This window comes from Convolutriloba macropyga, chromosome 5, assembly GCF_964194025.1.
Source record: "Convolutriloba macropyga chromosome 5, txConMacr16.3, whole genome shotgun sequence".
NCBI classification, from domain to species: domain Eukaryota; kingdom Metazoa; phylum Xenacoelomorpha; order Acoela; family Convolutidae; genus Convolutriloba; species Convolutriloba macropyga.
The window spans coordinates 43562250-43590103 of record NC_134472.1 but is presented as its reverse complement, the minus strand read 5'-3'; the positions used below and the strand labels follow the sequence as shown (position 1 = coordinate 43590103).

The 27854-nt window shown below is 32.0% G+C and overlaps 1 protein-coding gene across 1 annotated transcript; it reads right to left on the bottom strand.

The window, feature by feature from the left end:
- Nucleotides 1-633: 633 nt before the first annotated feature.
- LOC142340019 (neuronal acetylcholine receptor subunit alpha-7-like) lies at nt 634-18808 on the bottom strand. The gene is made up of 5 exons (XM_075390415.1): nt 18601-18808; nt 17679-18066; nt 2941-3141; nt 1510-1713; nt 634-888 (listed from the first exon to the last, which is right to left on the bottom strand). Exons 2-5 carry the CDS (start codon nt 18022-18024, stop codon nt 635-637), a joined length of 1005 nt encoding a protein of 334 aa, XP_075246530.1. The 5' UTR covers nt 18025-18066; nt 18601-18808; the 3' UTR covers nt 634.
- Between the last annotated feature and the right edge of the window lie 9046 nt (nt 18809-27854).

Genomic DNA, 27854 nt, shown 5'->3' with positions numbered 1-27854 from the left:
ATCACATCAGTATTGAAGCATAACATTTCATTTCGTTTTTTATTCTCGTAAGATATTAAAGTTCTTGAAAAAATCGTTTGACGCTTTTTTAAAGATTGGATGCAATGACTGGTTTTTCTTATCGCCAATCTATGCAGTCTGATTTTTGATATTAGCTCTTTTGCCTCTATAGCGCTCAGTCTATAGAGGCAAAAGAGCTAATATAACATGAGGGGCCAGACTAACATGAGACCTCCTTTTCATTGTGACTCAATACACGGAGAAGCTAATATACGAAAGATGTTACAGGCCGTTGCCAGGTATGAATTGGAAAATTGAGGATACTCAATTTTATTTACCAAGATAGCTCTCAATTAGATTTTAAATGCGTTAATCCGATATATCGCTCGCGTTTCACCGTACAGAATACATAGCGTATATTCTCGATTATCCCCCTTCTATGGTAATGATTGCGTTCAAAGACCACAAAAATGAAGTCGTGAGGGAAATCCCATTTGAAATAATCTCTGCTATCTATTAAGGTTATAAAATAGATTTTTAGTGGTCAATAATACACTGTAGGACTGATTTTGCTTTTAAATAATGGTGATATATATACAACAAAGCGGTGAGATAAAACAACAAAGATGTGTAATCAATAAAAGTGTGTTTTGAAGTGGTAGAAAATGTTACCTGCGATAGTAGAGACACAGAGCAAGCTGAGATGAAGAGTAACTGCTATGGTAAAGTATCCCACTTTTGGGAAGCCATTGGAGCTGGCGGGGAACATTCCCGAGAGAGCACCAACATTCACGATCTCAGCCAGGAATATAGTCACAATATAAGATATCTTTTCACCAGACTCAACCGGAACGAAAAACACCAATGACGATAGAAGGTAGATGACTAGGTGCCGTGTTGGGATGTATTCTGACCTGGCCTAAATCTGCTGGCTATATTGTGTCTCAAACAAATTGTCTTGTACGCAAAAAGTTATATAGTTGCTTGTTATAAAGTGCGAATCAATCATTATAAAGTGCGAATCTTATAGAGATCTATCATATCTGGAACTAATGCCCAGAAACTTTAGATTTGAGGAAATCAGTTTTATTTCATTGATTAGGTTGTTGGGAATGTTGGTGTGTAGTGAAACAAATACCGATCACCGACAAAAAATGAGGTAAAATTCTTACAGCTTTGTAAAACGGGAGTGTATTTAAGACTGCAAGATATATAATTCTGTGTGCAACAGTTCCGACTTAAAATGAAAATGAATTGTTAACGTATCTAGAATTTATTTGAACTGCTCATTTTTGTGTTTCAAACTGGTGCCCGTACCAAACTCCAAGTGTAAATCAGTACTGGGCCATTGTAAATGTAAGTCTCATTTTGCTCGATTTGTCGCTGGAAATTCGCTTCTTTCAAGCGTATATTAACGGCGCGAAAGTTAACCTTTCAACAGTTACCGTGGCGCAGAAAGGAGGACAAACGTCTAAGTAGCGACAAACGTCTAAACAGAATAGATCCCTATGTTGGGTAGAATTACGACCACGAGGTAGAATTTGGGTCTCCTTCTCAAGTTGATTGTTGCAGTTACGGCAGAGGAGAGATAGGTGGCATTAGCCTCATGTTTAGCTAGGACTTGCGTAGACATAGTGATGGGGGGCACCAGGTCCCAATAGTCGTTCTCGGAGAAAAACTCCACTGGCATTTCATCTGTGTTCGTCTTCAGCTCTTAAAACAAAGAAGTAATGGTTAAGTGACTCTGCTTGAGGTCACTGAGAACTTCTGGCGTTCATCAAGAACCGCGAATCGGTTCGAGATATTAAGTCAGAATTTCGAAATGACTTCTGCAGAGTCATTTAACCATGCTTAAAACACGAAACTCGCGCGTTTTAAAATGACGAAAGTCAATGAAACTCAACTTCTGGATAAGTAGCGACTTCTGTCATTTTGAATTCTGGCACTGCAGAATTCGGCATTTTAAAATGTGCTCGTAAGTGTTTTAAGCAGATTGATCGCATGATAGCGTTGATTTGAGTTTGACGGCAGCTTATCGATACTGCAATTCACAAGAGTATTCGTTAATTCTAAGATTCGATACTTTTATGATGTCAGAACATAATTTGAATTCTTTCCGTTTATTTGACAAAAATATAGGAAAGAGTAGCAAACTGCCCGACCAACGTGAGCTCTGATCAGACCAAGCCCATATCATTGTCCAGACCTTTGTGCGTTCGAAATTTTCAAGACTATATAATTTCCTAATTGATGCGCAGATGTACATTCGAAGATGGGTCTGATCAAAAGTCACTTTGGTCTGCGGGACCCTGATCTTGAGAATGTCATCGTTGCAAATACACTACTTTCCTCGTCGATGCTTCTTCGCAACTTGCCACATCTTTACAGTCGTTTCAAAATGACAAAGAGATCTGCTAATAGTTGAAGATCCTGATTCCAATTGAACACTTCCAATTTTGAAACTCATTTTTGTTATTGGTTGAAATCAAAATTCGAATGCGTTAAGCAAGCTGTAATAACAAATGATCAATCATTTTGTACAGGAGAAAAGTTTATTTAAGGTTTTTCTAAAACTGTTTGAGAACATGGATGGACGCAAAAACTCTCAAATTGGTTGTAGAACGAAAGACTTGATAATTTTTATGTAACAAATTGTGTCACCTAATGAGAGGGGAGATCCAAATCTGGGAACCGTGGTGATAAAGAAAAGAAAAATGATCGCTCAAAGTTTGAATTACTTTTACAGAAGAAAAGAGGGCGGAGAGAGATGGTCGAAGATAATTAGTATTTGACTGTTTAACTTTTCAATTGAACTTTGATCACCTAAGTGACCACGTTATTGCACAGGACCTCAATTCATTTTATTTGGTATAATTTGAAAAGACTTAAAACAGAAACAAAAATTACATGAAACATTTCAAAATGTTTGAAGCAACTGACCAACACCGGTGATGTTGTAGAATCCGAGTGGGGTGGCATATGTGATGAAGCAGGTCTGTTCATCCCACGGGAACTGGCTCACGTCGAAGTGACAGGACAGTTTGGCTGTGATCTCCATATACTTGGTACGAACAATTCCATTGAATAAGAGAGTGTCTTTGTGCTGGAACTCATGTAATACCTCCACAGCTTGCATCAGGGCTATAAAAAGGCAACGTGTTCTTAATAAACTGTTCAATTCACCTCCATTGCGAGCCAGCGCCCTACCATGTAAAGGTGACCATTTGGTCCATTTTACCTCTAAAGTAAAATATGTATATGGGCTTACAGGCACAGGGGAGTGGTAGACGCATATTTACTAAAACCACAATTTTTACATTTAATCACCATTTTTTAAAATAAATTGATAAATTTATCAAAATGTGATAAAATTAACGTTATTTTAACACATATTTAAACAAATACCATAATTTCGTAATGTATAAATAGACTTACACCAAATCAACATTATTATAAATTTTACACCAAGTGTAAAGTAAAATTTATTACATAATCATTAATATCACTACTCATCTCTAATACTGAATTCAAAATATTCTATTCCAACTTTTGTAACATTCTGATAAAAAACATTTGTTGGAATAATAACTATTATATAACCTGGAAGTTCAGTTAAATGAAAGGTATATAAAACATCACTATCTTTACCATTATCTAAAAACCATGTATTATATTAGTAATCATTGCTGGTGGATAAATAACTTCATTGTTATTATCGTCAAAGTCGCCACTTCGTGGATTACTTTCATCATCAGCGCCAATAGCTGCATATATAAATTGATTCTTCGTTTCAGTTATATTAAACAGAGAATTATAAACAGATAATCTGCATAAACCTAATTAGGTTGTATTAAGTGTAGGATTTTTAAAATGAAATCTTTCTATTGGTCTTTTCATTCTAAAGTGTATGTTCCACTTTAGCCTTGTCTAAAGTATTATATATCTTATGTAGGTCATATAGTTGTAGTCCTCTGCCATGATTTTATTCCTAAAACAATGAACTTCAAATTTGACACAACCTAATTTTATAACCATGATATTCTCAAATGTAAGATAACAAAACTTGAACCCAATTATCTAGCTACTATGAATATAATCAAAACAAATATAAATATTATACCAATAGAGAAGAGAATCATCTAACCATTCACGACTCATATCATGAGATAGAGTTTGATGTATTGGATAGTACTAGAACTAGATTTGCAAATGATGCCAATATCAGATAGGTTAATTACGGTATGTTAGCATTGTTTAATTCAATTTAACATGAAATAAGTGGTGATTGATCAATTTAATATATAGATCATTTTATTCCTAATCTATTATTGTATTAATTATTGACTAGTACTAGTGATGAACATGACAGCGGTTTTCTTATTGATCAAGGTGAAAGTGATTGCCAACTTAGAGATCCTACAACACATATACATCCTTGACTTAGGTTTAAAGAGTGGAATAGAAAGAACTCAAAATATAACAGTAACCTTTGAAAAAATGTTATTGATCAAACACCTGATGCAAGTACATTCGATGTAATGAAAGCTACTGAATGTTTTTTAAGACTGGTAGGAGTTTTATCGTGAGGATAGAACGAATATAATTTATAGAAATATTAATTTTAATGACGCTTAAAGAGATAATTAATTTTAGTAAAAATTATAATGGATTACCTGATAACGGAAAACCATATATAGATCATAGAATGTATAAAAGTAATTGTAAATTTTTCCTGACACTAGATATCAAAATGATCACACAGGTTCATAACCAATACAACTTAATTTTAAATTTAGAGTACCAGTTGCAGATGTTATGTCATGCATTGGTTTTAACTAAATGTATTATTAGTATTAGAAGCGATGCTAAAAAATGGTTGACTTAGTAAGCTAGTTTATTACTCAAAAAAATCAATCTTATACAAATTCACCCTGAACCTACCATTAGTATATCTATCGTTAGATATATCTTAAAAAATCTCATTGTAGGTTTCTCTTCAGACCTCATTGCATGAATGAGCAAGCTTATTGTATGTAATCTCTTTTTTATTAAAAAACCATTATACATTCTATTTAAAAAATTTAAAGTTTTTTCAAACAATATAAGTAGATTACATTTTTCTCTGAAACTTTTTCTATCTTTTGAAAAATGTTTTTGATTAAGATACATGATATTTCAATTATAATGTCGCAATATAACTTATAATGTCGCTTCATAAGCAATATAACTTAATTATAAATTTAGAGTACCAGTTGCAGATGTTATATGTCATGCATTGGTTTTAACTAAAAGTATGGTTAGTATTAGAAGCGATGCTAAAAAATGGTTGACTTAGTGAGCTAGTTTATTACTCAAAAAAATCAATCTTATACAAATTCACCCTGAACCTACCATTAGTATATCTATCGTTAGATATATCTTAAAAAATCTCATTGTAAGTTTCTCTTCAGACCTCATTACATGAATGAGCAAGGTTATTTTATGTAATCTGTTTTTGTATTAAAAAAACCATGATACATTCAATTGTAAATTACATTTTTCTCTAAAACTTTTTCTGTCTAATGGAAAAAGATTTTGATTAAGATATATCATATTTTAATTAGATTGTCGACCTCTACAGAACGACTCAATAACAACAGGCTCCTTACCTCTTACATCATCAAATATCCTCAGTTTTTTAATCTTTATGCAGCTTTTTATGAGATGATTTTTTTAGTTTCATATCCTGAATATATATAGACCTAGCATTCTTTATAATATTTTTAATATCATTGTTTTGACCAGCAGTATGACCAATGATATATAATAAATCATATTCTATTTTATTTGAAAATTGATTCTCTAATAGCTATGTCTTACCACATTCACTGGGGCCAAATATTACACATCTAATGTTTTCCGGCAGAGGAATTTCTGCATTTATGATTTCGCTATTTTTGTTGCTATCGATATCTTGTCTACTTCGTGGATTACTGTCACTATTGCTATCTGTAAATAAGTTTCACTGAACAATTTCGTCGCAGCTTTGCTGATCACTATTACTATCAGCAAAGCTGCTTCGCAGATTGATACCGCAGCAAAAACAATAACATGGCTTATATGCTTCAATACACTTTTTTTAATTAACCAAGCTAGCTACCGCACTTTATATCCTATACCCTTGATCAGTTAAATAGAATAAATATAAACAATTGCACCAAAAATGATTCATCATATAAGTGCAAGTCTTCTTTCGATCCTAGACGAACACATTTTCTTAGAATTTTTGCTTCTGTCTCTACACCATAATTATCAAAGTAGTGAATTTTATCATCTTCTCCTCTTAAAACTAAAACCCAATGAGTACCATCAGTAGGATGTAGATTGATAAAAATATTAAAGTTAAATTTATCAACAGATTTGCCACTAAGTGGATTAACAATTGTTCGTGTCTCATCTCTCATTATTATTTCCGTTGGTCTTAAACTTATTGAAATACTTATATAATTCAGATCGATATAACTCATAGCCTCAATCTTATTATTAAATAATTCTAAATGCCGAAAATCTTTAAATGATATTGTAAGCTTTCTCACAGGTATAAAATTGGTTACGTTTATTATGATAGTATTATTTATTCTTGGAGTTTTGGTATATTGGAATTCACCAAGTAAACTTACTGAATTAGATAGACGATTCAAAAGGTAGGAACTAAAGGAAGTGGCCAATTTTAGTTTTGAACAAAAATAATATGTTATAAATACACACAATTGTGTATGGCGCTAGAGATAGCGGTGAAACATTTTTTGCAAAACAATATATAAAAAAATAACGATAAAAAACTGTTGTGTTTTTAAGAGATGAAGAATGTTAGAAGGGTTATGATATTGCTGATGTTAAGACATATCTAGTGTTGACATGGTAATTTTTAAAATTTTGTATTAGTACTTGATGATACGGGTGAACAATTTAATAAAAAAATACTTATCACAATATTTTACAACAGGTAGACATTATACAACACAAACGATTGTAATAGTTTTTTGAATTAAATAGATTGAGAGAATCATTATCGACCATTAAGATAATAAAGCTATTGATCAAATGCCTGAGGCAAGTATATTCAGTGTAATGTATGTTATTGAATGTTATTGTAAGATTCGTAGTGAGTTTTATTTTGAGAATAGAATAAATATAAATTATACGAACGACAAATATAAGGAAGCTTATAAAGAGATTGTGATTTTTTTAAAAAAGAAATCAATTTGGATTATGTGATGATATAAAACAACATATAAATCATAGAATGATTAAAAGTAATAAAAGCATATATAACTTTATCCTTAGATATCAAAATGATCACCTAGGTTCACAATGAATATAACTTAATTTTAAATTTAGAGTAGCTGTTGCAAATGTTATATGTCATGCTGTTGTTATAACTAAATTGTTTATTAGCGTTTGTTAGTGTTTGTAGCGACGGTAAGAAAATGACTGACTTGCTAAGCTAGTTTATTACTCAGACAAATCAAACGTATCATACCAATTAACCCTGAATTTACCATTGGTATATCTATCTTTAGATATATCTATACTAATATATTTATAGAGTTCTCTCAAGACCTCATTACATAAACGAACAAAATTTTAATGTCATCTCTTTTCTTAAAAAATCATTAATTATTCTATTTTAAACATTACCTCTTTGTTCAAAGAATATAAATATATTAGATTTTTTCTAAAATTTTGATTATCTAATGAAAAGTAATTTTGATTAAGATATCTCATGTTGAATTTATATTGTTGACCTCTACAGTACTACTCAATAACAACAGGCTCTTTACCTCTTACATCATCAATTATCCTTATTTTCTTTTAATCTTTACGCAGCTTATCTTGTGATGATTATTTTGGTTTATATACTTGTCAATATTTACAATTTACAATATCATTGTTTTGACCAGCATTAGGAACAATGATATATATTAAATCACAGTCTTTTTTTCGAAACAGATTCTTTATTAGATATGGGTCACCACATTCACTAGGACCACAACTTACAACAAAATGTTTTCGGCAAAGGAGTTTCTGCGTTTATATTATTGCTATTACTGATGCTATCAATATTTTCACCACGTCGTGAATTACTATCATTATTGTCATCTAAAAGGCAAGTTCCCCGATCAATTTCGTTAAAACTTTGTCGATTACTACTACTATCAGCAAAGTTGTTTCGCAAAAGAATATCACTACAAAAAAATAATTTGTCATATATGCTTTTGTACAATTTTTTTGATTACCCAAGCTAGCTAATGCACTTTTCATTCTTATTGTTTGACCAATTAGATAAATTAAATACAAAAAAAAATATGCACCCTAAAATGATTCATCTTAAAACTGTATGTTTCTATCATTCCTAGACCAACATATTTTCCTAGAAAGATTGGTGGTGTATCTAAACCAAAACTGTCAAAGTAATGAGTTTCATGAAGGTCTCCTCTTATAAATAGAGCGCAATGAGTCCCATCAGTAGGATGTAAGTTAACAATAATTTTAATATTAAATTCATCAACAGAGTTGCCACTACGTGGACTACTAATTGTTGATGTCTCATCATTCATTATTATATCAGTTGGTATTAAAATTATAGCATAACTTATTATCTTTACATCAGTTTTTTTCAGGGCCTAATTAGTAATAATAAAGGTCCCAAAAACTCTTTAAATGCCAAAATATGCAATTTAAAAGGTGTAAAAGTGACAATTTCACTAATGATCGCCATTTTTTCTTGAAGTTTTGGTATATTGGATTGGACCAAGTAAATTTACTGAATTAGATTTACTGAAACGATTCAAAGGATATGAAGAAAAGGAATTAGTCAATTTTAGTTTTAAGAAGAACTCATTACACACATTTATTTATGGTGCTAGTGTTAGTGGTGAAACCTAATTTCTTGAAGAAAATTTAAAAAAAAAACAAATTAGATAAAGAAGATTGGAAAGGTTATGATATTGCTGGTGTTAAAGATTTAAATAGTAGTAACACTGAAATTTTTGAAAACTTTGTATCCTTACTTGATGATATGGTGAACTATTGAATAAAAATATATCACAATATTTTACAACAGGTAGACATTATAATATACAAATGATTGTAATGTGTCATAAAGCATCACAAATATATAATATGCCTTGAGCTAGTGCCACTACAATCTATTTTACAATTTATAATTTTAATGCATTCTTTGATAACTCTAAAGATTCATTTAAATTCAATTACATATTCGACGAAATTTGTTCAAGTCACGAACAAGATGTAAAAATTATAATGTATTAGAAGATAGATTCATTGATCAAGATAAAGATAGAAGTGTTGTATAATATTCTAAAGTAGTTAAGTTAAATTTTAAAGTATATATATTGAAAGAATCATTATCAACCAAGGAGATAGACAAACTTTTAATATACTTGCAACTAAGGCTGATCGATTAAGTCGATAGCGAATCTATAGATAAAACTAATTATTCTGTACTATTTTAAAAAATATATAACAATTAAAAGACTTAAAGTTAAGAATGATGTTCTAACTAAAGACATGCTGGATAGTGCTTGGTTTAAACAGATTGGTTATATAGCAGTTGGTTTTAGTGGGATAATAGGCATAATTAATCTTGTATGCCCACTTATTGAAGTCGTAGAAATTGCAGTTTGCAGCAGTTGAAGTAGTAGCCGCATGAAGCTGTTGGTGAACGTGGTGATCATGAGATTATTCTATTGTTGAAAGCGATTGGGAAAGAGAAAGGTATTAATAAAGAGACATAGCTCTTAACTAAATATTCAAAGGAACAAAATGAGAAAGTTTTAAGAGGCAAAATGTTGTGTAATAGTCTTCTTAAATGTGTAGCTACTGAGATAGGTAATGAAGAGACAGAAAAAGACATTAATGACTATCTTGATAAGAGAAATAAGAAATCACCAAAATTAAAGATAACAACAGGACTAGTAGTAGATGAATTTTTTCAACTACAATCTCAAGCCAATAATATAACAGATATTATTGTTGATCATTTGAAATCTTTGAAATGAGATGCCATGAATGCGACAAAAGAGATTGTACTTACCTTTCATTTTCTATTCATTAAAATAATAACCACCCAACTAATATAACTAAATGAATATGTGGGTACAAATTATATAGTGATGTATGTGTTAAAATTGGCTGAGAAGAAGAGTTGTGAAGATGACCTTATTAAACTGGCTAATGATGTCAATAACAGTAATTTTAAGAGTAAAATTACTACTAATGATAACAGTAATACAAACAATAACAATACTGCTAATGATAACAGTAATTTCAACAATAAGAGTTAAAGCATTAATAATAGTAAGACTTTTAATGGTACGACTACTAATGCTAATGTTAATAATGCTTATGCTAATGCGAAAGCTAATGCTAATGCTAGTACTAATAACGGTGCTAGGAAAATTGGCCGACAGGGCGTTTAGCCGACAACCAAAAAATGAGAAATTTAGCCGACAAGCGTTCTGATTGGTCAAAAATTGAATTGAGTATGGATTAAAAATTACAACATATGTCAGCAATTGAGTTCCAGTAGTTTTCAACGCCAATACTTGCGTTCAAGTATGAGTCCTTAAGTCTGAGAATTTTGTCATTTAATTGAATTTGTTGACGTTTCTGAGAGGGTGCAGGCTCTCCTCTACCGTGTCTGCGAATCTCTAGTCGCGAATAACTTTCTTCCCTTATTAGTTTTTTGATAACTGTCCAAAAATTTGGGTTGCAAGTTTGAAGCTCCTTGCCCCAGCCCAAATTCCAATTTTCGCATTTGTTTGTTGTTCTCAAAGTAATGGGTCGGTCGAAAACATTCCACATTTCAAGTCGTATGTTTCCGTAAATCCACGTGTCGTACAAATACTGAAAAATTTGACTTAAATTTGGGTAGTCGAAAAAAATTGTAGTCAATTGGAGCTCGGCATCGAATCCTTCAAGGCCTGTACGAATATCGTATATCGGTAGAAAAGGGAGTGCGAACAATTTTTTGGCAATTTTTTTGAAATTTTCGTCGTTTTTATAAGGATTTTGTAGTCCAACTTCTTGAATTTTGCGGTAAACACACTGGGCAAAATGAAACCAGCATCCAATATGCGTAGAGCCTGGTAAAAATTTTTTGACTGATGCAATAACACCCGTTTCGTAGTCTGTCAAAAAAAATTCGGGTGTGAATTTGACGCCAAGTTTTTCGAAAATTTTTTCATCCAGATAACCAATAATCCGATTGTAGGACCTTTCGGTCTTGTTTCCAAGGAACGCCCAGGCAACCGGAATTTTCCAATTTTCAGCAGTACCAAAAAATGTGTAAATTTGCATAAATGGTTTTGGAGCTGTTTTGAATGTTCCATCCGCAAGTACACACTTTGATCTTGATAAAAATTCGAGTCCTTGATCGGTAGCAAAAAGTAAAATACCTGATTCCTGAAGTAACAAAAATCTTTGGTTGCCTTCTGTTTTTGTCCATTCTTCTGGTAAAAAAATTTCATCAAAATTTTTTGGAATTTCTGGTAAAATTTTCTTTCTTGTCACACTCATACTCCTTCTGATTTGGTCATATCTCGGTGGTAGAAATTCTTCTGTGTTGGTAACTTGTAATTGACCGTCATATGTTTTTTTCAGAGGACGGGTAGGATTGTTTTCAACACTTTTCAGAACTCTTTTTCGAAAAATTTCTGATTCAACGTGTTCAGTCGGCGGGGGGTGGTTGTGGGGTGTTGGATTATTTAAAATTTGGGTCTCGGTCGCATTCATTGATAATGTTGATTTGCAATCCTTATTGCAACACTTGAAGTAAATAAAATTCTCCCTTGATTTATTTTTTTTGAATAAAAAGTTGTCAATTTTCAAGTTTTTCCCCCGAGTTTTTGCGTTTATAAACTCAAACTCCATTCAGATTACGCAATAATTGAGTCAAGAATTAACCAATTTAATTGAACGCATTTATATTTTACTGCTTTAAGTTCTTTCACATTGTTTCAGATTACGCAATAATTGAGTCAAGAATTAACCAATTTAACTGAACGCATTTATATTTTACTGCTTTAAGTTCTTTCACATTGTTTGCTATTTCTAAATAGCAACTTAATTTGCGGTATTTTTCGACCAATCAGATCGCAGCATTATTTGTCGGCTAAATTTCTCATTTTTTGCTTGTCGGCTAAACGCCCTGTCGGCCAATTCGGCGGCCGCCACTAATAACATTAGTAGTAGATGATTTATTACTATAACATATAATGTTATTGACGACAAAGTAAGTATATACAAAGAATTGTAATACATGTTTAATTAATAAATCCATAACGCTTTTCGATAAAATTAAATGTATAAGTAAACTATGTTTAGCTATGAAAAATGTAATTGTCAATATTGTGGTCCAATAGTATCAAAAAATTATATGTCTAGACGTATAAAGAAATCTAATGGTCTTAGTTATAGTTTTAGAAGTTTAAGAAGATTCAAATAAGAAACATCCTCATTTAAAAATCAATACAATAGATGAAGTAAAGATATTTAAAACCCTCTGATGCACAAGAAGAACAAACGTTTGCATTTAGAACTCCAACTGGAATTAAAAAACAGAAGCTCTAGATGAATTGATTAATTAAATACTATGCAAAATGCAAGAAAAACGTATTAATTCAATTCGAATGGAGTACTCAAGGGTTTAATGAAAAGAATAAGGAAAGATTTAACGAAAGTTTCACCCAATTGGAGGTAGATGGATTGAATTACCATATAGGTCAAGAGATATAATAAACATTAGAAATTTGGATGTTAATTGTTTACTACATTGTTTTATAGCATTTTTACAGCCAGCTGAGCAAAACATATCAAGAGTTAGTAAATATCAGAAAACTGAATATATTAATGAGATAAAGTTACCAGAGATTACACTACCCTACTATTATAATCAATTGAAGAAGATAAGTGATATTAATGAAGATAAAAAGCAATTTAAAGTTTTTAGTTTAAACAAAAAAATTCTATTAGCCCAGTACTGATTACACATAATAGCCCTACAGGATGTAACATATTAAAATATAAAGAACGCTATCTATTATATACAGATGAAAGTTCTTCATTCAGGAAATCACATCAAAAATGTTATCAATGCTTAAAATGTAGTGTATCATTTAGTACAGAAGATATGCGTAACATATTAAAATATAAAGAACGCTATCTATTATATAAAGATGAAAGTTCTTCATTCAGGAAATCACATCAAAAATGTTATCAATGCTTAAAATGTAGTGTATCATTTAGTACAGAAGATGCTTTAAAAACATCCAGATATGCGTAATGAGATTGGTAGAAGAACACTCCATCATAAAGATTACTTAGGGTTTAATAAGTATCATTATAACATTAAATATTCATCTATGATATATTCAGATTTTGAATGTACTATTGTCGACGGAAAGCTCGTTCCAATATATTGTGGAATAAAACTCAAAAGTGACTATCAATTTATAGTACCTGAAAGACACTGTGGTGGTGAAGGTGTAGTTGTAATGTTTAGTGAAAGAATATAATATTATAGAACATGCTTCGCAGATGAAAACAGTCTTACATCCTTTACTAAATAATGCTATTATTCTAAAAATAGATTAGGTGATGATATAGTGAGAGATCATTATCAAATAAATAGTAAATTTAGAGGTTATTGCTACAACACATTTAATCTTAAGGCAAAGAATACTTCTGTACCATTATACTTCTATAATGGATCTAAAAATGATCAACAGCTAATTATGAGTGATATAGCTAAAAGAATTTAATTTAAACAATTACCAAAGACTGAATAAAATTATTTTAGTACTGATCTAGTTGATATTTAAAAATTAGATATTTTTCTACAACCAAGTAGTTTAGATTGTATAAATAAAACTTTGAGTAATGACGAATGTATTACACTAAATAAACATAGATTAAAAAGAAGAAAAGAAATATTTGCATATGAAGGGTTTGAGAGTGTTGATAATCTAAAAGATAAACAACTACATATCCGTAATGTTTCCATTCAAAGTTAAGACAAAGTGCTATTTTTGATAGTGAATATCAACAGGCCATTGATGATTGGAATTTTAAAATATGTAGTGACTTTAAAGATTGCTTGATGATATATTTGAAAACAGATAAAATGTTAACGGTGGATGCATCTGAAAGTTTTAGAAAAATTTTTTTAAAAGAGTGCGATATATCCCAGCTTATACTTATTCTACTCCAGTTTTAACTTGGTTATATGGATTATATTAAACTGGGATTAAGGGGAAAGTATTACAAAAAGGTACAGAACATATATATGATACAATACAAAGTGGTTTAAGAGGTTGACTGCCATCAGTACTAGAGGATTGTCATGTGGTATGTAATAAAAAGAGATTTATAGGGGATTATAAAGATAAAAAGAGTGATCTAAAGCATTCTGATTACAATGCATTATATGAATCAGCAACTGTGAAAGCATTGGCTAATGGTGAAATAAATGTTTATGAGTTAAATGATTACACTATAAATACAGATGAAATTAGTTAAGTATATACTGTTGGTGTTAAAAATAATCACGAATTATAGGAAGAAACAAAGAAATTTACATTCGTCCCTGAAAAGACTACAGTTGACATGAATCAATATCAAATTACTCTACAACAATGTATGACAATGTTTAAGTATAACCCTAATAAAAAAGTTAATGTTGAAACTAACAGATCTACTCTAATGTATGGCAATGTGTAAGTATTACTCTAATAAAAAAGTTAATTTTAAAACTAACAGAGAAAAAAGATTATGTTACTGATAGCGAGATGTTAGATTGGTACTTAGATCAGTTGTTAAAGTTAAAGTTAGATTGGTACTTAGATCATGGGTTACCAGCGCAAAAGAAAGAAGAGGAACGCGACACTGGGATAGTATCTCCAGAAAATAATTGTATCTCCAGTTTCTAAAAAACGGATTTATTTGATCCTAAAGAATTTGAATGGCACTAAAACTTTTTCTTGCGGCGAGGCATGCAATGCGAGCTTTCAGTAGAACATTTTCCAGGGACGGAAACAAAGAATTCGCAAGCTTGAATATGAACTCTCTGAAACTATATGCTATCTATGTAAGTCTCTTCGTTGCTCATCTCAATTGATTCAACTTCTACGAAAGTTCACTATCTGTAAACTGGGTTTGGTCGACAACTTTTGTCTGGTGACCAAATTAGCTCATTTCTTACGCAAGCCCGACTTGCAGATTTTCAGTGTTAGAAAACAGTTAACTTAAAAGTTCAGAGATTGAGAGTTACCAATGTATAGTTTGAGCCCCTTCCTTTGTATTCATCATAACAAAAACGATAATATTAATAGCAATAAAAAATAATGACGAAAACAAAACTGATATCAATCAAAAATGGTAATCGAAGAGTTTGGAAAGTATAATTCCAAGGAAGTTGGAAAATGTTAGCGTCTATGGTACTAAGAAGAGAACTATTGATGGTCATAAGTTCAAACGAAATCATTCAATGTTTCAATTGAAAACAAGTTATTGTCGAGAAACATAGAAGCAAAGATGACCCATTGATTTTTTTGAAAATTTTGAAAACGGATGATTAGCTTCAGCAACCAAATGCTTTCTGTTGATTGACATGGCAAGTAGTTTCGTAGAACCGCACTAAAACTACTGCTCAACGTTGTAGCGTATAATTAGGAAAAACTTTGGAACGAAATAAAATAGCTTGATACCAAGCAAAAAAAAACTTTTCTTTTCCTCAGATAACTGAAAGAGTGTGAAAAATCAAGTCAGCTTGTGAAAGAGTGTGAAAAATCTTGTACGAAATCAAGTCAGCTGAAATAAATTGTATAGCAATGTTGCGTTAACACCATTTTGTAAGACGCATTCTTTTTCAATACTCAGAACAAACAGTAACGAATAAAAAACTATAAATTTTTGTTCTCAGGAATCCACTTTCCTAAAAAAACAGCCATTTTGCGTATTCTAGAAATAAGTTTGCGGTAAATTCCGCAAGATTGGTCTAATTGCCAATTAAGTGTTCTGCTATTGGTCTGTAAACTATATCAAAAACTGAAATTTTCTATCAAATCATGAAGTCCTGCTTTATTGTAAACCATGGTTATGAATTGATTTACTTTTTAACGGTAGCGAAAAAATTTTGTGTTTTGAAAATCACAAAAATTTTGAACTGTTAACAAGGAACAACAACCGCAAAGTAGTTATCCAGGCATGCCGAGCGAAATGGCATAACAGGTGTTTCAAAGTTCCGTCCACAAAAGCATTATTAAAGCAATCTGACACTCTCTTCTCTCTCTCTCTCTCTCTCTCTCTCTCTCTCTCTCTTAACGCGTAAAAGCCTAAAAGAAATAAATTTTAGTTTAGAAGAAAGAAAAAGAAGAAGAAGCATTCTCTTTTGCTGACACTAGGCTACAAGATGACCAGTTTAAAAGAAAAATAGTGGCAAAGTGTCATAAGCCATTGTTTATTTAAAAATAAAACATTTTTAAAAGTCAAAACGACCATAATCTTTCGAGTAAAGAAAGTAGACACAATATGTTGGGATCATTTAGGAAACAAATTGGACCTATCGACAGTGAGCTTTGATTTGAATTGTTCTGTTCTTCAATTAACATAAAAAAGATAGCTTTTTTAAAAAAAAAAGACTGATTACATTCCGATTTGGTTTGGATTATACCAGTTCAAGATTGGAGCAAAACCGGCCCTGCTATTGCTGTTCGCCCATTAGGAACACTCAATTGTTTCAAATGTAATATATCTAGATAATTTGTTAGTTAAAAGATCAAAAATAGATGCTGCGTTTTTGATAATCACAGAGTAAATTTAGCAAAAGCCGTCAAAAATATAATTCCAGACTACTCTCAATGGAAGTGGAAGTATGACTGGCTCCTTTTCTACATTACGCAGCTTGCGTTAGTTGTTTTTGGGTGTGTTCTTTCGGCAATTTTAATCAAAGTGGAGCACAGGAGCTTATTTCGTGCAATTTTTGATGAAAAAACTGAATTTTGAAATATTTAGCCAAAATTTTAGCCAAATAATTAACTCAAAATAGTCAAAATTACTTTTTTGCCTTTAAAAATAAAATCAACAGTACTACTGTTAATGAATTTTACATATTTTAGCAAAATTGACGAAATTTTAGGCAAAAATTCCGGAAAATGTGAATAAAGTTAACGCAAATGGGTCTAATGTTCACAAAAATGTAAACCACGATAACTCGCTCTAGAAAACGAAATTCAAAAAAAAATTCTAATTCCATATTCTACTCTGGACGGGCTTTTTAATAATACCACTCACAGCTCTGTACGATGAACATATCGATCGGTCAAAATTGTCTGAACAAAAAAACCCAGTTAAGTATATAGCTCCTCCCCCCTCAAGAGGGGTCGGAACAATTAAAAAGAAAAATGAATATGCTCACTTTTGGGGCAAATATGCATGAATCGGCTCAGCAGAAAAATAGATTTCAAAAATTAATTGGAGTATAGTTGTGACTAGTTATACTCTAAATTGAGAAACTGAGAAAAGATTTAATTGCATACTTACTTGCAGTATGTCAGTAACGAACTCTTCAGCAAAGCTCTCATCAATTTTTGCATGATTTTAACTGGTGAACTTACTAATATCTGGTGCCCACATTACTCCTGGTTCAACAGTGATCACTTTGACCCCCTTATACTCTGCTGGATCCCATGCAGAGGTCTGGGATTTGTACACCACGTATTTGGTAAACTTGGCAGTCAGCAATCCACTCATTTCATCCGTCTCCAGAATCTGTTTCAAGTCTAAGAACATTAAGATATGAGTGACATCAGAGGGCACGTTGAACTCGGGCTTCTTCGTCTTGAGGTACTCGACAAGTTTAATCTCATTCTTAGCCTGGTCTGGGTCGTATTCTTTGCCCAATGTTGTTAGTACTGTGCTTAGTGTGATAAATAACCAAATATGGTGGTAACAGAAAGTCATTATTGAAACGGAAAGTAAGGAAAACTAAGCAAAACTTTCGTTCTTTTCAATTGTCAAAACAAAAAAAAACGATAGATGATTTAAATCCTGTTCAGAATAAATCTGCAATTCTCTGCAGATCAGAGAAAATTATACTCTTTTCTCAACAAAACTTTTTTTTGTTCTCCCATTATTGTTAATTATGCCAAAATGAGTGTTCCAAAATGAACACAAGAAATCAAATTTTCAAAAAACTGAATAGCTGTTATCATATACTTCTGTTAAGTTTGCCGACGGTTCATGTTAGCTTGGAGTTAATATTTGGTGAAAAGAAAAATTTTTATACAATATTTCATTGTTTGAAACAGCATGACATGAAAATCTTTTTGAGTAGCCGCAAATAAATATACTAAGTTTTGCTATTTTGTTGCAAAACCTCTGTTGAAAATTGTTGAAAATACAAAATATCGACAAAAGTGGCTTTGCAAAAATAGCAGAAATGGTCGATAGGTATATTAAATATTGCAAAATGACATATTCCTGTTAAGTTAGTTACTAAATTTTCATTAAATATGGGTGTGAATTTTCCTCGATCACATGAGAGAATTATATGAAAACAATCAATGACAGAATAATACGTGCGAAAACTAATAACTAATTCATGGTTTTTAAACCGAGAATACGCAACAGTAAATCAATTAGTTATCGCCGTAATCGTTTATGATTTTAAGGATGTTGGTGTATGTTGATAAATAATCTCCAATCAAAAGTCTTTAAATCGACTAACTTCAATAGACGAGCACCAATCAACTCCACGGTCGAAATTACATTAATTTGAACGCCTACTCAACCGAGGGTGATGAATGTTATCAATTACATTAATTAAACTGATAGCTAACAGAAACTAGAGCTTAAACTAGATGGAATGAACGTTAGAGATTAGACACAAATAGTCCGTTTAAATATTCATGTTTCTTTTCAGTTTGACCAGTTCCATGCATTTAGATTACAGTCATTTACGCAAGTCTAATCAGCGCTGATAGATGAAGTTGACAGTTGACACAACAATAAAATGACTACTTACAAAAACCTCTCTGAAGTAATAACCAATTCACTTGAAAAGGATAACGTTAAACCAATTCTTTTGCTGAGGACACGATAGTCAACTGCTCCAATCCGCACCAACAAACAATGCAGACATGCCTATGACCCCCAACTGGCAAGACTACGATCAAACTCACTAGAGTGAACACCTGTTCCTTCTGCCGTCTGGATGATTAGTCTATAAGGGAGTTATACAAAAACATTTCTCATTTGTTCTTGAATAAACAGTTCTTTGGGTAAATGGGATACAATATTACTTCTAGGGCGAATTATTTGTCTGTCTGAAAAGCTCTTCAATTTCTAATGTACCAAGAGGGGCGCTTCTATTATTTTGTATTGTCCGACTTTCTGTGGTTGTAGTTTCATAGATTCCGAGCGGCGGAGTTCTATTGACTATGAGTACATATGAGGTGGTTGTGACTGGTTGGGTTGTGCAAAGACGACAATTAGTAGAGGAGCGGAGATCTTTGTATCCATTTTAAAAATAAATAAACCTCGTTATTGACATCAGAGTGTGATTTTTCTTGGTTAAGCAGCCAAGATTCAAAGTTGATATATATATATATATATATATATATATATATATATATATATATATATATGTATATATATATATATATATATATATATATATATATATATATATATATTGAAGGCGGTGGTCCCAATGAGTGTGTTTTGAAAGCAAATTACGTGGTGCGTTTTCTGTTGGCCTAATATTTCCCAAATTATCTTTAGTGGAAGATAAACGGAATATTGTTGGTCGTTTTAGTTTTATGCCAAACATGATTTCTTAAGGTAATAATCCCATGTTTCTGCGGACTGGTGAGTTAAAATTGTGGGGGAGATTGTTTTATCATGTCAGGCCATGTGTCATATTGTGTATTCAAAACAAAGCGTAAAATGGCTTCTAATTTTCTGTTAAGTTTTTTTAACTAAGCCGTTTGACAACGGATCGAATGGTGCGCGCGAATTAATTTGTTCATTGCATGTCCGACAAAAACGTGTGATTTTGTTGTCAAGATATTCAATTCCATTATCTGGACTAAAATAACTGGAATACCGTTATTAGCGATCCAGTGACCAAATAATTGATTCGCTTTTCGATGGAGCAAAGATTTAATTGCACAGCATTCTAACCAAACCTAATCTTGTACAAAAACTGCTACCCGTGTTTGGAGGTTGTGGAAGAAAAATTCCTCTGCTATGCCTCCTTTTGTCTTGTCATCTCTTGGTTGTCCCAATAGGTAATGAGTATGAGGTAATTGGATTCCTGTAAATAATATGAAAGTTGATTTGTTTCATTTAAGCATAAATCGTGAAAACCGCGGTAGCAATGCAGCAATCCTTTGATTGCTCGTATTGTGAGTGTTGGTGTTGTTGAACGATTCCTGTATTTTTTCTAAAGTACAATTCGGCAAACTGCTGGGTCTTGTTGCTGCGATTCACGGAAAATTGTCTCGGCGATTTCTGCTAGTTCAGATGAGAAAAAATTAAAAATTTCTGTTGTTATCGGTATTAAATCATCCATTGCTGGAAGTAAGAATATAATTTTGCTTACTCATCATAATCTGGGGAAGATTCCTTTTTTTTTTCAATTTCAATATAACAACCTTTTTGTTTATAACTTGATATGCTTCTGCGTTAGCTTTGTAATTTATTGATCTCTTAATCAATTGATTTTTGTACTTTAAGATAATTGACAATTATTTTTAAATATACGGGAAAATGTGACAATTCCTGTAGTGAAATTTGTGTTTACATTGTTAAGATGTTCTTTTGAGACAGAAGAGTGACAGGGTAGAGTGGAAGTTTTTTGGTTATGTGTTAAGAATTTTTTGTATGTAATTTTTCTACCATTCTAAGATTTTGTTCATGCGTAGTTATAGTTAACGAGCAACTCAGTAGGTCCAAGAGAGTGAAAAAAAATTCTTTTTTGTCCAAACAATGTCTAAAATTGGAAAATTTTTTGCAATAATGTGAAATTTGTAAACTCTGTGATTGGGTTTGTTTTTTTTTGTGAATGAGAAGAGAAGTGGTTTATGATCTGTGCAGAAAAGATTAGGTTGTCATGACCCTTGTATCAAAAAATAATATTCTCAGAGTGCATATACGGTTACTTAGTTTTCTCTCAAAATGTTTTAAATTCGAAGCTCTGTCGTGAAGAACAAACAAGAGTTTGCAAAAATAATTTCTATTTTCTCAAAACTGTTTGTTTGTAGTAATGCTGCGCCTAATTTTAGGCATCACAGACAATTTAGCAGTGTTTGTCTGGGATTGGGTTTGCAAGACCTAGTATTCCGCCTCTCATTTTTTTTAAATTGTCCAACATTAGTTGCAATACTGGTGATCAATAAAAACCAATTGAGTCTGTAAGTTGTAGGTATAATGGTCTTAAGATAAGCCTTAAACTTAAGTTTTTTTGGCATGCACATGTGGGCATAGAAATGTAGTTCTGTACTTCGTTTGTGTTTCTTGTTATTGTAGTCTAATAAAACCATCAATCTTTAATTTTAGTGGGTAAATATGATTTTCTTTTGGTGGCCGAGAAAATAAAAGTTCTTAAAAGGAAAACAGGATTTATTTGGGGAAGATGTTTTCATTTCTGAGTATAAGGTGATATTCTTTGAAAGTGTTCAACAATGTGTCTGTTGTTTCATATTTTATGAAGATTTCGTATAAGTGAGTGAATTGTCAATTTATGTAAAATGACTGATTCAAAAATGCAGCTCATAAATGATGAGAAATGGGCTGGGTTACCATAAAATGTATAAAAAAGCAAAATTTTTGTCCAGCAAAAACGAAGTCCGTTATCCGTTCCTAAATTTTATTGAGCGGCATTAGAGTAAAAGCAACGTTCATGGCTATTTAGAAAACCAGTCCTTTATTGCTTTTTTGAATTACTTGCAACGTTTCAATTGCCCAATTACGTTTTGTCAATTTGTCCTTAATCTTTGTGTTCAATTGACGAGCATCCAGGAATATCTTTAGTGGTCCTCCTTTTTGGAGAATAATAACCGCATAAATAAAAGTGTTTCCTCTAGACAGGCAGTGAATATTTAGAGCAGCAATTTTTATCAAAAAGGCTCCCTGTATCGAGCAGATTTTGTACTCTTTCTTGTGGTTGTAGAAGCATTCGAAAAGCAAGTTTTCTGAATATTGCGGCGAGGTAGTTTGAGTTCTAGTTTGACTTTACGTACATTAAATTTAAAAATTGCATACCTTCTTTTACACTGTTTTATTAGTTGAGCTGGTTTTTCAAAATGTACTTGGTCTCCCCTGATGTGTTCAAAATAAAATGTTTCGAAAAACATTTCTGCATTGTGAATGGGGACATATTATCTGGTATTTGAAATGCTTTCTGTTTTTTATTCAAATTTAGGCAGTATAGTTTTTTTGGTCTTTCTGATATATTGTCAGATAAATAAATTGCCAAATAAGCGTCCCTGAATTCCGTCATTTATTTTACGCCTGATTTTGTTGCCTGATAATCCATTAGTGATATGTACTATTGTGCGTAAACTAATAGTGCAATTTTTGGTCCTACTGGATGGTTGAAAGGGCTTTGGACCTCTATTTGTTTACTGAAATTAAATGGGAATTCAAGTTTATTCATATCCATTTTGTGACGATGGAGGACAATATATCTTAAATATTGGTACAAATGAGAGATCTGAGGTAAAGAAAGGAGGCTTGTTTGGGTAACGGTTTTTACATTTGTAGGAAGTGAGTGATTATGTCAGAATACGATGTTGTAAAGTTTGGAAAAATAAATTTTGATATGCGATGACTGGAAAATACGGGTAGTAGTACTGTGGCATTTTTATTGATCAGTCATTGAATTTAAAATCTTTGTAATCGTAATATTGTTTAATGGGTAATTTGTTTTTCACGCATTTAATCAATTTTGTTTATTTTTGAGCATGGTGTTCCTAAAAACTAATTTTTGTGCTTATAAAATGAAAGTTGTGGTTTGCTATCTGCGGCTTCCTGTGACATCTGGACAATCTGGTGTCATTGTTCCCTTTGATTGCTGTTTCGTATTCTTTGCTGCTGAGAGAACAGATTTAAATGCTTTTAGCTGGAATCTGTGATACTCATTTCTTTCGTTCCATGACTTGCCTTTAAGTAACTTTAGAATAGCGCATGAATCAATGAGAAAACCTATCTCTACTTGTGATGGTGGCAAAGTTCGGTTGTGGTTATCTGTATGGGAATTATATAAGGTTAGTAGTTTTAACAAATTGTTGTTTTTTGATGATTTTGACAGTATAAATTGATTAATAATAAAATAAAGTTAATAATTAAATTTGGCAGTATAAATTTATTAATATTAAATTATTAATAAAATGCAGTATACATTTCCTTAATAATAAAATGTTCCTCTTATTCGGAAACATTTTTTTGTTTCTATTGATTCTGATTGAACAGTTGTGTTGTCTGTCGGTTCTTGTCCTAGCAATGAATGAATAACATTTTTAAGGCGGTTTCATGAGAAAGCTCTTCAATTAAAATTACCATTTCTGCGATATTTTGGTGATTATGTTTAAGAAATTGAGTTGTGATTTCTGTATGAAGCAGATCGTTTGTCATTCTGAAAATTCTACATTTTGGTTTAAAGCCATTTATGTTTCCTTATTTATTATAAATTGTGTAATTATGTGATGAAGTTCGATTGGGTCTGCTATGGCGAGATGAGTCGTGTTGATCTCTGCTGTTGCTTCAAGATGTCTTGTTACGTAGCTTTTATCTCGCCTGCGATAAGATTTTCAACATCTGTGTTTATATTTTTTGTAGTTAGGATTATGGAATTTGCTATGGTCTTGTGTCGATCGACGTGTGTTTCAAGAACACCTTACTGGTGAATTTCTGCTACAAGTTTGGCAATTAGAATATGTGTTTTAGAGCCATTGATTTGTGTTTAGCAATCTTTTTTAGGGCTATTCGTGCTAACCATGAACCAACTGCCTTGACTAGGGCGTCGTTCATTTGTGCATTTCTCATGTCTGATGCGCTGATAAATGATTTTTCAGACAATTGTTGGATTCTAAGAGCAATAGTTTTTAATTGCTCTCCATATGCATGAGAATTTTTCAACAAGAGTTATTTATCTTGTGTTTGATATTGTTGTTTAATTAATGTCTTTTGAAGTTCTCTGCGAAAAAGTTGCCTATTCTTTCTAATTTCTAGCAAAAGGTGTGGTTAACAGAGCTGTGCCGGGCGAATTGGTGTTGTTTGTATCATAACTATCCATTTGATGATAGAAACCTCATGAAGGTTAATCAGTTTTTTCCGATCCAGCTGTCATGACCATATTTGCTCTGATAGCAATTAAAAGTCTTCTGTATTATATGTTGAATATGTGCCGTCAAATGGCACTAAAGATTGTTGCATAGGAACTGAGCCCCATAAATATGGGTACATCACTTGTGAGTTTTTTCTTGACGATTTAGTAAATTGAAATATTATGTCCCGAACGAGAACTTTTTTTGCAACATTTCAGAAATACTGGTTTACTTCAAAAAAATTTGAGAAATACTGGTTTACTTATTTGAGTATTGGTGTTGTACTATAAGCTTGATACCGTAAGCTATGTTTTGTTCATTAATTCTGACATCATCTAAAGAAAGATTATCGATGTCAAAAATTATATTATCAATTGTGGTTGAAAGAGACCAGTTTTTTTCTGTCCGTCGATTTGTGTTTTATTAATGTCTTACTGGTGAAATTTCTCGGAAAGAGGTTTACTTTGTGTTTTGGCGAGTTCTTTTTATGGTAAGAAATTTTTATATCTCCATCCGTTAAGGCAGACCCTAATTGATCTCCTTTTGTAGCCTTAAAGGCTATAGATTTATGGCTATTTATTTTTGCGTACGAAGTAAAACTTACCTATTTCTCTCTGACTAATCGACTTTGTAAAACACTGAAGATGAACTTCAAATATAACTGTAGTCATAATATACAGCAGGGGAGTCAATGGTATGCACATAGTGTAACTATCTATTAAACTGAATAGAGCAGAGTGTGCTTGCGTTTTTTTTAAAGAGAACAAAATCTTCTCACTCTGTAATTGGCGGAGAATGTTGGAGAATACACTGTGTCTTCGTTGGCTGCTGTTTTAAGATGTTTGAAGGAAGCTAACTGGTAACTAAATTTTTTGGGAAAAGTTTTAAGATGGGAGTTGGACTATGGAGCAACTAAAAAGACAAATTCCCACCCTGTTCTAAGACACTGGTTTTTCTTTAAAACGTTTGATGAGATCAGTGGTCAACCCTCGTTATAAAATACGCGATTTATCCGATAGTTGGGGGGAGGGGGGGGGGGGGGCTGTATCTGCTGAAAATGTCATTTCTTCGTGTCCCGTGCAAAACTAATGTAGTGAACCGCCAACTTTTGCTCCAAAAAGTGCATTCTCAAGGTCTCTTCCCTTTGAGATAAGATTGGACTCAAGACTACTTGCCCCAAGAGAAATTTGTGAAAACCATTTTGAAAAGAAATTGACATAATTTAAATGAAGACGTGAGAGAGTTTTTAGGCTGTCAATTTTCCCATCCAGCCACTTCATGCCGACGTCATAAAATTTAGACTCTATTAGCTTTGAAAAAGTGCAAATTTCGAAAGCAGTTTCCTGAGGAAAAAAGACATCGAGTCGCTAATAAGAGCCTGACCCCACTTACGTTAATCCGTTTCCCATTAATACTTCTGAGGAGAATTTGGTATTCGTTGACATTACTTCCGGGATTAATTGCCATTTTAATGAAAACGTTATGACAGAGTTATCAAACGAGGTTTTTAAATTAGAGTTCAGATTTTTGAAACAAGGAAACAGTTTCTCTTAATTTTATTCGTAACAACTTCCAAAAAAGCTAAGCTCGTTCAATATAATGCATAGAGTAATTTAGTAATTTACATTCACGACAAGCTAACTTAAATTAGCAAAATTTCCAAAAAAACATTACTGAATGAAAGTATCAGAAAACCTTAATCATATAAAAAGAATAAAAGTTGTTTTCAAATACTTTGACAGCTGCGCAAAATTTTTGTACCGAATTTGGGACTATAATTGAATTTCAGACATGCGTTTCAGAAAAGACATTTTTTGGCAAAAGGTTTTGTGTTGGAAATAAATCCTACATGTAAAGCAGACATTGAAAAAAAGTCATTTAATCTGTGCATAAATTGAAAACTCACAAGGAGCTCAACTTAAATTCACAGCCACTTTTCCAATTCATACAAAACTACAAAAAAACTACCGTATAACTAACTGACAAGTCTGTCTAAACGGAATGCCGTTGAGTTTGATCATGGTGTTAATTGGTAACAAAGTTGACAAGATTAAAAAAAATCAATCTGAACTTTTGATGCTTAGCTCATTTACAAATTTTTAGAGTGTCCTCTTATTTTCATTTTTTCCATATTTATGTTAGCAGCAGCATTGATATAATTTTGGGATCTGGATCTTAGCATTTTTTGTATATGATTTCTCAGTAATAGTAGTGAGATGTTATGATTGATGTAAATGAGATTCTTTTAAAACTATGCATCTTCTAGTTTTAGTATAGAATTATAGTTATAAAGTTCTTGAGAAATGGTGTTAAATAACAGTGTTCTGATGATGATCTTAAATCTATTTTGGACGGAATTTGATACACAAATTTCTCTAGCATTCTTGAATAGAAATCTTCCATCATGACATGACATGTATTACCCTCCTAATTATACTGATCAAATAGATATGATTGCGTGTAATATTGAAAACAGGCATGTAATCCTAACAATTGCCAACTTTGGCGCCGCAAGAAAGGAAATTGATAGAATAACAAATTTGTTTTGCATACAACAAAACCCTCCTTCAATTTTAACAAGACTTGAGCCAAAGGTATTAAAATAGCAAAAGTAATGCGATGCGACTGCAAGCCACGATCTGATGGGATGCGCAGCCTCACGATTACAAATAAAGAAAATAACAGCAATAATGGTCTCATATAGCAAGCATGCCAACGTCTAGTAATTTGAGAAACAATTGAGTAAAGCCAACCCAAATTAGTCTAAATTAGCAGTGAATTGTTCCGACCCACTTTAGTGGGGGAGGAACTATATGCTCAACTGATTTTTTTGTTCAGACAATTTTCGCCGATTGATATATTCATCATAGCGGATTGTGAGTGGTATCATTAGAAAGATTGTCAAGCGAAGAATTTCATATTGAAAAGATTTTTCGAATTCCGCTTTTTGCAAGTAGTGACGAACAGATTTGTGAATTATCGTTGTTTTGTTCACATTTTTCGTAATTTCTGCTTCAAATTTGATCAATTTTTGCTAAAATATGTTGAAAAAAATTAACGTTAGTCCAACTGGTTTAACGTTTAAAGATAGAAGAGAGTTGGTTTATTGTTTCGATTAAATGTTTTGGCAAAATTTTCAGCTAAATTTTAAGAAAATTCAGCATTTTTTCCATTTTTCTTCATAAAAAAGGACAACAAATATGCCTATTTGACCCACTTTAACCACTTTAACCGGTAGTAAATTTTTTTAAAAATTTTTGACATATTAAGAGTTCCGTTTGCCAAAAAAAACTATTGCCGAATATTTTAGAACAATTGCGTTTTTTAACAGTCGGGCACCAGTAGCAAGTCAGTTTTGGTCCCATCCTTGAGTTTTGCAAAGAAGAAGGAAGGATTCGGATTGTATTTTGGTTCTGTATTTTTTAAACATTTTTTTGCATTTTTAAATACCAATTAAAAGAA

What these genes read in the sequence shown, in the direction of transcription:
- LOC142340019 (XM_075390415.1), bottom strand. Translation starts at nt 18,024, where the DNA reads ATGACTTTCTGTTACCACCATATTTGGTTATTTATCACACTAAGCACA. An exon ending in AATGTGGGCACCAGATATTA is followed by an intron (nt 3,142 to 17,678) that starts GTAAGTTCACCA and finishes GCCTTTTTATAG; the next exon opens with CCCTGATGCAAGCTGTGGAG. An exon ending in GGTCGTAATTCTACCCAACA is followed by an intron (nt 889 to 1,509) that starts TAGGGATCTATT and finishes CAACACGGCACC; the next exon opens with TAGTCATCTACCTTCTATCG.